The 13,105-nt window shown below is 33.5% G+C and overlaps 1 protein-coding gene across 1 annotated transcript; it reads right to left on the reverse strand.

Moving 5' to 3' along the window:
• Positions 1 to 7,256: 7,256 nt before the first annotated feature.
• Positions 7,257 to 7,595, reverse strand: LOC117177931 (histone-lysine N-methyltransferase SETMAR-like). The gene has a single exon (XM_033369054.1). The coding sequence runs from the start codon at positions 7,593 to 7,595 to the stop codon at positions 7,257 to 7,259; it is 339 nt and encodes a 112-aa protein (XP_033224945.1).
• Between the last annotated feature and the right edge of the window lie 5,510 nt (positions 7,596 to 13,105).

The following is a 13,105-nucleotide window of genomic DNA, read 5'->3' on the forward strand; positions in this document are numbered from 1 at the left end:
ATAAGAAGTGTAGAAAGAATCTAAAGCCTAATTCGGATTCAACGGCTCATAGTCGATAAGGGTAGTCCAGTCACTTGTCTCATGCAGACAACCTTTTTTGTGGGACTGTATAATTAATAAAAATGTATGACCCAAAAAGGCTCCAGCAAAGTCTGTATGTTTTATGTGCAGTGATTTTCATTTTTACAATTCTGAGCTGGCTAGCATAACAGATCCTGAATTGCATCTTACTTCAATCTATTTGGTAGTACTACTCTACATCACAAATCAAGCAACCGCAGTCAAAGCGAAACTCATCTTTCTTGTGCACAAAAAACTGTACTTCGTCTTTGACATTTCTAATATTGTCCGCCCAAATGTCATTTAGGAAGCGCTTTAATGTAGTCAGCGCCTTATCTTTGCTTTTTTCTTTTTCCACCACTTGATAGTATAAACACGCTATTGTACGTTCCACTACCTGAGGCAAATAAGTATATCCTTTAAAATAACTAGCAGATTTGTTTTCAAATGTACTAAGCGCTTACGGGAACCTAGAAAGGGCATCAACATTATAATTTTTCTCTAAATGTACACATTTAACTTTATAATAAAATGCTGCTAAAAATGGGCCCATCTTTGAAGTTTACTTGCGGAAATTAGCTGCATTCCTTCATTTTGACCCATTATTCTTGCAGAGGTCGAAGTAAATTCATTTTCTTTACGGCAATCATATGAAGGTTTAAATTTTTCTGCACAATTTTTTATCATAGAAAAAACTGAACTTTTCATTGGCATCAATTTTTGGTCACAAAGGAGATGCAACAAAAATAAACCCCGCTTGCTGAAAAGGAACTCCAAACGATAAATAAGCTCTAAATGATACCAAACTTAGGGTTCGAAAGAATTTCACATGTAGTTGAGCCTATTTCTAAAGAATCTATATTTTGCTTTTCCCACTTGGACATTATTTTTAATTAATAACACAATATTGACCTTAAATTACACATGTCAACGAATTCTGATGGACAGAGCCTAATGAAAATAATTAACTTATGATATTTATTACCGCAGTTAAAATAGATATAATAAATTGATAAACATCATTTACAGGTGATGTAGCAAACTTGTAAATGTAAAAGCTAATTCATGTTATTGCTCCCAATCTGGGGAACTTTTTGTACTGCGCTTGCGTCGCGCCGGTAACACGATTGGTTATTGTTAGCGCGCTGATTTTTATTAGTGTCGATATTCAAATGTGTTATTAATAATAAGTAATTATTTAAAAATGCATTAAAATTAATTTCTTAATCCTAAAATAACATTTTGAAATGAGATATAAAAGTTTAATTCGATTTTAATTAAAAGGACGTTGTGAATTCCGAATTCAGAGAAAGAAAGCACTTTTTTAGCACAATGATTAATCTTGTCTCTGTCGAGTTTCTAATTTTCATTTTTTCTATTCACAAACATTTGACCTAAAATAAAATCAATACAGTTACTAAAAATAAATAGAAAATTTTGTTTTTTCTGATTTCAAAATTAAAAATGTTTTTTGAAATAAAATCACAATATTTTTTCACCTTTCACTCCAAAATTCTATTTTAGAATTAATAAATTACTTTTAAAGCATTTCCCAATGTTTATTTATTATAAATTTAACATTTGAATATCTATATAATTTAAAATGTGCGCGGTAAAAGCAGCAAATCGTGTTGCTGGCGCGACGCAAGCACAGTTCAAAAAGATCCCAAAATTGGGAGCACTGATTCATATGCAAGTAAATTTTCGTCTCATGTCATTGGTCGATAAACTTATTCTGTATGCTCAAATTTATAAATAAGTCATTCTCAATAATATTCAATTATTGAAAAGGGAATCTTGCATTAGCCCTTTTGAATTTCTTTCTTTATTTCAAGAAAATAGTTCCCCACTTGGGTCCATTAGTGGTCAAGGTCTTTTGTTTCAGGCTTCATTTACTCTACTGACACTCTTTTTATTAACTATTTGCCGCCATACTTTTCTGTCCTGGGATACTTCTCTAGCTTCTTTTATGTCCATGCATTTTTTCATGCACGCTCTCGTGTTTCTGTGACTTCTTATGTTTCATCTAAATAGGGTCTCTTTCACACATTCTAACCATTCTTCTTGCGGTCTACCTCTGGGCACGCTGCCATTTACTTTACATTGATACACTTGTTTCGTTAGTCGTTCATTTGTCATTCTCTCAAGATGCCCGAACCATCTTAACCGATTTCTTTCCCATGTGCCTACTAGCGTCTGTTCTGAACGACATTCTTTTAGAATCATCTCGTTACTTACTTTGTCCATCAGAGTTTTCGTGCATATTATGCGCATGAATCTTATGTCAAATAGAGATTAAAGCCGCTACACGCCCTGTCAATAATCAAACTCAGTATTGGCAATGTTTAAGCTTTGCGACTTTAAAAATCAATATCTTAGAAACGGCTCAATTTTGGGGCTAAAACCTGTTGACTTTTTTGTTTGCTGGAGCAATAATAACAACTTTATGCCCTTTTAGATCTGAAAGTTGTAAATCCAAATCACATATGACATTGACACCCTCTTTATTGGTTCGGAAACTAAACTCTTGGCATCGTTGTTAATAGAAGACTGGCTCCATTCCGATAAATACTTTAAGCGAGTATTTTTATCAGTTTACTGTCAATTCTCACTTCTATCGACATGTCTATTTCTTCCAGTACAAACTAGAATTAGATTAGAATTTTCTCGCCCTGAGGTGGATTTTGCTTCTGAAGATCCTTCTCGTGTTAACGATGACGAATATCTCTTTTGAAAATTACCTATTTCATCTTCTCTGTAGGTCGGTCGCTGAAATCTCATCTTGCCTGGGACATTTTGTGGATTCTTTATTGGGGTTTCCCCGTTTTGATCTGCTTTCATTAATAGTGCATGCATTGGCCAATGCAGTTTTCGCTGATATAAGAGTTTCGAGCGCTTTTTCCAGAGTCGGATACTTTAACTGTAATGTATCAGTTTTCGTATCGTTAACATTTCTCAATGGTCCGAACTTTCTGATTAATTCCGGTTTTTTTCATTTGTAAATGTATGCAATTCGAGTATCTTGAAGATTGAACTTCGGTTTAGTTTATTAATTACACAATTACCTAAAGATACATTAGGTACTTACTATTTGGCTAACACTGACCGACTAACCGCTAGTGGTTATCACAGCTTACTCTCACATGCGTGCTCCAGATGATACACACACAAATTTATGTGTATCGTTCGTTATTTGAATTTGTTTCTAAAATGGCTGGCTGACGAACTTGAAGAATAAAAGAGTGAGTATTTTCTCGGATTCAGGGGGTCTCAAAACATGGATATTTGCCAAAAACTGAAGGGAGCCGTGTCCATTGTTTTTTTCTATCGTTCATTATTTGACCGCAAAATGCAATTTTTGACTTTTGATTGTTTTTTGAGCTCACAGACAGATAGCCATTAAGATAAACATACACATTCGTTAAAAACGTGTTGTTCGGATTGTATGGGTCTTAAAACGTGGAACTTTTAACAAAAACTGGTAGGGGATAAAATTTTACACAAATCTAATACCTTACCTGATTTGAAGGTAAAAATGATTTATTTGTCGTGAATAATTTTTTGATGGTTCTGTTTTTAGTTTTAGTCGTGAAAAATAGCTTAAGAAACAAAAAATTGAATTTTCGAAACCATACACACGAGACGAGAAATAAATTGAAACAGAAAAGTTGTGATAAGAATGTGCCCACGCAGCGGGCAGATTTTTTTACTTTTAATAATGTTTTTTTATGATTTAAGCCGAAACTACGCTCACAGATAGATAGACATAAAACAAACAGGCAGACAGGCAGACTCATTCTTGAAAATCTGTTTTTCGCATTCACGCGGTCTCAAAACATGAAAATTCAAAACAAAACTGAGCTTTCAAATCCTACACAAATCTTATACCTTCTCTGAAGAGAATGCGATAATTCTTGTTTTTTTTTTGCTGAAATAAGTTCGGATGGGGTTTTGGAGTACTTAGCGTAATGTCTTTTTGCAAAAAAAGGACGGATGAGCGGAAGTTCCGATTGCGCAATTAAATTCTTCATACTTTTACATTCATAAAGCAATCAAAGGCTGCACCGGACCTTGCCATATTACAGCTTAATCCTGTCATATTCTTATGTATTGTACGTAAGAACGAGAACTCGAAGCATATTGCATGGTCATTTCACAGCACTTATTAACTGATGTATCCGTATTGACTTCAGGCACACAAAAGTCGATATAAGTCGATTTAAATTGCTCCTCGGCAAGAATTTTTTATTATGGCCCACTGTTTATGGAGTTAGGTTTTCTAATCCAGAACACGTAACTAGAGTACTGCTAGTAACCGCAAAGTATGCACAGAAAAGACTGATATATTCCCTCCGAAATAAATTAGACTATTGTAGAGGATTTAGAACTTACTTAACACCATTTCGCAAAATGCGCAAAAAGCAACTGACAGATGGGAATCCCCCGCTCTCTCAAATTTAATGAAGCTAAAAGACGATAGATAGCGCTGGCGTCGCAATCCTCGCTACATCTCGAATACAAATGGAGCGATTATATGGCGAAAGATTATCCAGGCAAGGTTAAAAACCGAAAATTATCTTCGATGCATGTAAAGTTGATCCGGCAAGGTTAATTTTTGTTGTGGTGAATCTTTCACCTGAAACCGATGTAAACTTTATCTTCAATTTTTTCTGTGTGTCAACATCCAATAAGAATGGCAAAAAACGTATTTCCCGCTTTGTTGTATAAAACTGTTTGTTTCTTTTCAAAAATTGTTGATAAAAATCCCTATATAATATATTACAGAATCAAATTCTCCGAATATTCATCTACAACCCTTTCCTGCTGTTCAGAGTAGTTATGCTTTTAGCAATCCTCCAGGTACGTAGTTAAATTTTTTATCCAAACTATTTGAAATAAAATAATCTCTTCAGAAGAACATGCGGCACGTAAGCTTTATTAATGCACATGTCTTTTAACATTAGGTTTCAGAAGTTACTTTTTACACTAGATAATCCCAGAAGAACACATTAGTAAAAAACTGTGAAAGGCCACTTTCGCACTTTAAATTATTAATTTGAGATGCACACATTGTAGTACTCTCACTAAAGAACCAACCGAAAATTGCACACTAACAGATATCCGACTTAAAGGACAATAAATGTTCGGGAATGAGAGATCTTTGGCTATTAAAAAAAAATCTTTACAAAACCTTCTTGATGACAAAGTCAATATAGAAACGGTCACTGTAAATAAATAATACAACTGAATTAAATTATTGTCAATAAAATTGCTCTAAAAATCGAACTCGTCTATATTTTATTAATGTCTAGAACAAGAACACAATCAAAATGGAACTTGGCTACTGAAGCGATAAGACAGGTTCTTAATTCAACGTTCGGACGACGACAGCATGAATTATTTATATAAATTATTAAAATAAAATAATGCAATTCAGGACGTATTGATTTTCAGAAGTTTATTTTGGGCCAAAAATATTGTTTCTTTTAGTTAAAAAGTAGAAAAATTGTTTTTCAGACTCAAGAATTAATAATTAAAAATGGATCATTATGAACCTTAATATAAATAATTTAATCAGCATACTCAATACTTTATTAGCATACTTTAAAGTAATAAACAACGACAAATATTGGCGGTTAAATATATATTAATTCTAAAGTTAAAATTTTAATTTTCATTTGAAAAATAGCTCTTGTCCTTCTTTTACTTCAGATATATTATTTTTTACAGAAGCACGAGCTGAACCAATAAATGTGAACGATATTGATAATTTGAAGAACTTGGGTCAGTTTTCCATAGGTCAAATAGTGTCAAATAATGGCCATCTAATAATTATTATTTATAATTATCGTGAAAGACGACTCACCTATGGTTCACTGAATAAAGCTGAGAATGTTCTTTATGAAAGGATGAGGGAACGAAACCCCAGAAGCCCAGGTATAAGTTCTAACAATAAATAATAGCTTAAATAATTAATTTTGTCAATAACACATTCTTATACAAAAACGATATATATAATGATACAAAACTAATTGTAGTATACCCAGAAAACTCTTATTTTCTACCATGATTTCTGTTATTCGACATTTAAGAGTTAAAACACTAAAGGTTAGTATCGGCCTACTTTACTAAATGACTTATTGTAAATTATCCTTGACTCTAAAAGGCGATAGAGCCTTCGAAAATAGAAAGAGATCAAAATACTTACAAAAACCCGTTTAAAGGCTTATTTAATTTTGCATTAAATGAGAGGCTGTGGGCCTTGAAGTATGACGTAAGAACACAAAAAATTAAATTCTGATCTTGAACTAATTTTGTATATCATCTTTAATTCTAGGCAGAAGATTAGAAAATTAATTAAATATTTCCCAAAAACGATGTTTAGAATTTTTGCATGCTTGTACAGATTTAAGCTTTTAAAGCCCTACAGATTTTTAAGCTTTTAATGGCTAACTGTAGAAATTTTGGGATCAATTTGTTAGCAGCTAATTTCAAGATTGGGTTCCATCTTGCTGTGAGTTTTGGGATGAAACTACCGTCGCTTTTTTGTTTGTAAAACTGTGGAAACAATTGATAGTAGCGGGTTTTTCGTACCATAAGTCTTTGGGAAAAGATACCTTAGGTAGTGCTACTATTCACATTACCAAGAATAATTTTTGTTGCAGATATATGGTACCCTGAAATTAACATTAGATTCACATTTTATTTCTCCTCTGCTCCAATGAAGTATCTTTGTACTACATATCACTTTGGTGAAATGTGAACTTAAGTGATTAATTTTTCTAATTCCAGCCTTCATATTAAAAACTTATACATTCTAAACTACACGTTTATAACATTTTAATTTATTTATTCATATACTAAAAATTGTACAATTGTTTATGATTCACCTTGAAAGTATCACACTGAAATTAATGAAGAAATCGGTCATTAAGTTTCAGGACATAAATATCAAATTATAAATTTGTATAATTTTGTCTAGTCGCACGGTACAAAGTGGTACAAATACTGTAACATTAGACAACATGTATGGATTCTATAAAATCATTTTAACTGCACATAATTGTGCGTACTAAGGAAACATTTCTGGAATTTACGAGGGTTGTCCGTAAAATAAGATTCCTAGTGTTTTTTCACAGTGTAAAACATGTTTAATTCCATGAATGCGTACATTTTTGGAAAGTTCAGACTTTTACCTATTTTGCTACATAGTCCCCACTGAGGTCAATGCATTTTTGTATGCGGTTTTTGCATGCCAAGCCACGCAGATACCTGAGAACCGCTTCTTCCAGCTCTTCTCTGTCGCCGAAATGCGTGTCCCCTCCAATCCCTCCATCAGGGAAGAGATGGTAGTCACTTGGGGCTAAGTCCGGGCTGTAGGGTGGGTGTTTGACAATAATCCAACCAAATTTTGCGATGAGCTCGTTGGTGGCGTCAGCGGCGTGCGGTCGAGCGTTATCTGGATGCAAACACACCCCCTCACACAGCTCGTTCTTGACCTCTCTGCACCATTTGCGCACGTGTTGTACGCTCATACACTTGTCTCCATAGATTTTGCATAGCTGGAAATGAATTTCTACCGGAGCCACGTTTTTTTGCAGCCAGGAAACGGATCTCCGAGCGCAGCTCACATCTGACGGACGAAGCGAGGGGGAGATCCATCACGTACGGTTGCCAAGCCAAGGCCGTGCTCCGCAGGCAGCTCACTAGGAAGGGGATTTGGAGTGGGGGGACCAAGGTACACTACAGAATCGCGGGATCCACCGCAACAGCGCTTTTCAGGACTGTAGCGCCATGGGAATCTTATTTTACGGACAACCCTCGTAGAAAAAAAAAACTATCAAAATTGTATCTCTTGGCCAGTTATTAGTAGTTACAACTTTGTACCATTTTTTATTTGATATCGAAGGAATTTCGTATAATTAACATAACTATTCTCTATATTTTTTTCAGGCAGATACTTAATACCACAAGTATGGGAAAATAACGATACCGTTCTTCGCATGATAGATGGCCGTCTGAATATAGTTGGAAAAATAAATATTTTTGGCTGGATGCTTTCCACACTAAGTATTAACAAGAATAATTCGAAAGCTAACATATAATTTTTTGATATATTAAAGAACTCTCCTTAGAATGACTTGTTGTTTTCTAAGTATGGTTTTTTTCATGGATATGTGTCACAAATAACTATTTTACACGTTGTGACGTAACTAGTATTTTCTTACTAATGATATTTTAATTAGGTAAACAGCAATAATGACTAAATTTTTCTTATATAATTAGATATCCCAGCAGATCCCGAAGATAATGATGTATTGGCGCGTCAAATAGGAATTGAGAGTCACACGGGAACGTCGATATTTAAGCCTAAAGCATTAGCTTGGAGACGTTTATGGATCGCGCCAGAACTGTTTCCTCTCATACATGGTAATGTTCAAACTAAAATACCATGTGAAATAAAGATACTGTAGACATATGCCTAAAGTGTTCAGATTTTTGTTTGATTTTTGGAAACTCGTGTTAATATTTAACTTTTTTAAGTGATCAAACTAAAATTCTTAGAGTAAAATGTAAGAATTCAAGATATATAGTTTGCACTACTATTAAACAATAATTTATTTGGTAGTTCTTTAGCACGTTCCTCTTAGTATTTGAATCATAAACTTTTATATTTTTTCTCACAGGCAACCCATGAGTCGAATAGACTGTACATAATTTGGCTCCTCCTGGGGGTTTTCTCCTCAAGTGAGTTTTTCCAGCCAGGATGCACTAAAACACAATCGCATGGATGTGCAGGCGAATGCAGGACCTTGTAAAAAAAATTTTAATAAATAAATTTTGTTTTTTGTACTCCTAACCCGGTACTAAGTACCGGGTTAGAACTTAGTAAACTTAGTACTCACTCAGGGTACTTAGTAAACTAAGTACCCGGTAATAAGAGTTAAATAAAGAAAAATTAATATTTTTAGATTTTAGCGTAAAAGTGAAAATTATTCTATTATTTTGAATGCTCGATTTTTCTGTCATATTTTGAAATTATTTCATTCCTACTAATAAGTTCACAAATTCTGTATAATAAAATTTTTAATTTCTTCCTTTGGAATATAAGTTTTGAAAATTTAATTTTAATCAATTCAATTCCGCCTCTCTGGAGTTCGAATTATTTTAATTAACACATTCAAATATATTTCTTTTATGTATTTTTTAAGACGTCTTAATGAATTAATAAAATATAAAAAAAATAAAGTTATTTTATTTTTCGAGTTTATAAGTTATACAAAATTTTAATAATTAAAAATACTTTAAATAAATGCTTTCGTTCAATTTTACTAACTTGATTGCGAAGAATAGGATTTACTCTTTTTCTGTTCCGTTTGGGGGATTTTCAGGTAGAGGAAAAATCGCGTATTCATAGAAATACTAATTTTTCATTTTTCAGAATTCAATGCTTATTACTGGGTTGACAAATTTTGAAATTCTATCGTTCGCCTGGCTCCAAGTTCATTCGTCTGCCGATATAAAATTTTTTGTGCAACCGCCCTTGAAAACGTGCCATTGCATGCACCTTAATCAGCCCTAATATGGCCTCTTACAGCCCAGTGGCTTTCGCACATGCGCAATACGCCGCTAAGCTGACATTAAACTGTACAACCGCTATACACTGGAACCGCGATTATATCCTATCGAACTTATAACCTCTCGCGCTTATATCCCTGCATAATTCTCATTTATATCCGCTTGTCATCCACCACCTCGCAGTACCACGTGACAAACAAGCCACTCAGAGTTCAGCGCGGTCATTTCTCCTTCGCAGAGCAGCATTGATGGGATCCCCTTCCTGGAGGATATAAGTGAATGTTTACGTTCTAGGACGGCGGATATAACTGCGGTTTCAGTGTATATGAACTGCACCACGCAAGTAGGGCGCCCGGTAGAAGTGATAATATCATACGATGTAAATCGAAACTGGTTTTTCGTTGAATCTGTTCATTATAAAATATTTGCGAAAGAGAAAAGGGAAAGGAGAAAATAGTAAAGGGGGAAGGTGAAAACAAATAGTCCGGGGGCTAGGCATACACCCGTATGCATTCAAGTAGCGAAAGGTAAAAAACCAGTTAATCTTATATATTTTGACCTGCTGAATCCAATGGTAACGGTTAATTTCACGAGAAGTGGATTAGTTTTGTTTGAAACGCCATTGTTCAAAAAAATAAAAAAAAATTGTTTTTCTCAACAGAACACATTTTTTTATAAAATATAAAAAATTCTAAGCATAAAAGTTCTCTTGTAATTTTTCTATTAAATACATATTTACAAAGTTCAAAATTTGACGTTTTTTGAAAATTTTGAGCGTCGATTATTCTTGATCTATTGAATATATATTTTTTAATTGAAGCAGCAATTTGTTCTTTGAGAGTTACTCTACCTATTTATTGTATGCCTACTTATCGCAAGTTACAGCGAAGTAGCGCCTTTTATGCGCGCGACAGTGTGTTTGGCGCTTATGTCTGCCGAGGTACTCGCGGCCTTACTGAAGTAAGTTTAAAGTTTTTCCCGACCCTTTGCAGTCTATCAATTAGTTCTTACTAAATTATTATTTAAAATATCGATTAAAGCATCATGTATGCACACATTTCTACGTCCTTTTTATATACTAATCATACATTAAATTTGATAAACATGTAAATATTTTAAAAATATGAATGCATTTACTGGATAATTTAATTGAATCTACTATTTTAGAATGTTTGATTATGCAATATTTTATAGTATTCTGTAAGTTTAAGTATTCAAATATTTTCGCGGAAATCTTCATTTTTCCGAATTTGACAAGTCCGAGCTTGCTGGTACCTCACCAGCCAGAAGCTCCAAACGCACTGTAGCGCGCACAAAAGGCGCTACTTGTAAATTGCGATAACTAGGATTCCGCCTGACTAATCCAATGTTGCGTACAATAAATAGGTAGAGGAACTCTCAATGAACAAATTGCATGAATGGGGTAAGGATGGAAATGTTAAATGAAAAAGGGAATAGGGGAAAGCCAAAAAAGTAAAGACGATAGGGAAAAGAAAAAGGGTAGGAGAAAACGAAAAACCAGAAAGGGTGAGAAGGGAAACGGGAAAGGAAAAAGTAAAGCCGGAAATAGAATAGGTGAAAAGGAAAAAATACAACGTGAAAGGGAAGAATAGAAAAAATAAAGAGGGTACAGGAAATAAGGAAATGGAAAAGGGGAACGGGTTAAAATAAAAAGGGGAAACGATATAACGTATGGCGGAAAAGGAAAGGGATAATAATTAAGGCGATGGAATGGAAAGGGAAAGTGAATAGGCGGAAGTTCATTAGTTTTGTCTTTGAAAAATTGAATCGAGTATTACATAGTTAAAAAGCATCCAATGCACAATTCTAAATTTCAACTTAAACCGATCGATTCGAAAATTGCCTCATCTTAAAGGAACTTCAGACTTTAGTATTGACTAATGGAAAGCTACAAGTGCAAAATTTATTATTGATCATGAAATTTTTACGCTTTTTAAAGCATTTATTTAAAAAAATATAAATTGTGCAAAACGAATTCAAGTATCTTAATATCAGAGAATTCTTATTTCAAATTGTAGATTTTGGCGCACTTGAAATACAAAATTATGTATTTTTTAATGTTACAAGTTTGTGAGTGTTCCAATTTATAACATTCAAAATTACAAAGTTTTGACGGAGAATGGTTAAACAGGAAAAATATAACTTCTTATTTGAGTATTACGTCATAGTAAGTATACGAATAGAAATACTTACAATATCGAGTCATTTTTTTAATTGTTTAGCAGAAATGTCACTAGGTCAGAAAGCAAGCTTTTTTTTAAATATATTGTTCATGCATTATTTTTTGTTTTGTTTCCAGAAATCTAAATTGCCAAAGGCTTATCACCCATTATGCAGTAAAAATTGATTGCGTTAAGGAGGTTCCAAGGTATCATTAATCACGTCATTTTTGGTTAATATCGAGGCGAATTTTCGCTAAGGCTGTAGTTTTATTTGAAAAAATTTTATACTCGCTGCTACCTATTGTATTCTCTATTAAAGATAATACATACATTACCCTCAGTGAATTGATTAATAATTTTATGAATTTCAAATTATTAGCGTTAAATATTTTCTTATAAAAAGTACAATCTATGAGTGACGGAAGGAAATGCGAATCAATAATTCTGTCAATTTATTCAGAAACAAGCACCAAGAAAAAAATGTATTGAATTTTTCGAGGTACACCTAGTTTTCGGTAGTCCTACTCTCAACTTGATTTAAATTAAAACGATTTCGATCTTTCTAATATTATAATTCAAGTGTTAAAAGGCATTTGGTTTGAATTATTGCAAATTCGAAGGATTTAAGTTGTAATTAAATGATTTAAAACGTTCCATGTCTGACCTAAAGTTGACCCAAAGATGCCCGCAAGGATAGTCCTAAAGACGTCTTGAAAAGGTCTATAAGAGACAAAATTTTTTCCCATTTTAAAAAAGTGGAAGACCTAGATGGTGTGCAATATTAAACTTACAAAAATTTCAAAGCAAATTTATTTTTAGTTAGACTTGAAAGAAAATTAATTACGTTTCAATTAATTTCTGAAAATATTTCAGAGCACTTAAGCCTTCAAATTTTATGCGGGATGAAAATATATGACTATTGTACTTTAACATTTAGCACAAATCACATGGGATGTCCTCGTCATTCTCTTATAAGCTGAAGTTGGGCTTATTTCAAATTATGATAATCTTCTACAGTTCGTTATAGAGGTATCCCTGAGATATCCTTACGATATTGTCTTAACCCTTCGCCACACACGTGGGTCGTTTAGGACCCAGTCAAATTTTCCCGCCCACGTAATTCCAAAACCGAATGATGTTGGAGTTTGACCCCCCTTCCTAAAAAAAACTTTTTGGTAGTGGAAAGTAAACTGCAAAGGGACACTTAAGCTGATAATTGGTTTTCTGATGAAGCAAAATTAAAAATTAAGCTTATGCCTTAAACGACCTACACGCGTGACTGC

Source organism: Belonocnema kinseyi, chromosome 1, assembly GCF_010883055.1.
Source record: "Belonocnema kinseyi isolate 2016_QV_RU_SX_M_011 chromosome 1, B_treatae_v1, whole genome shotgun sequence".
Lineage (NCBI taxonomy): Eukaryota > Metazoa > Arthropoda > Insecta > Hymenoptera > Cynipidae > Belonocnema > Belonocnema kinseyi.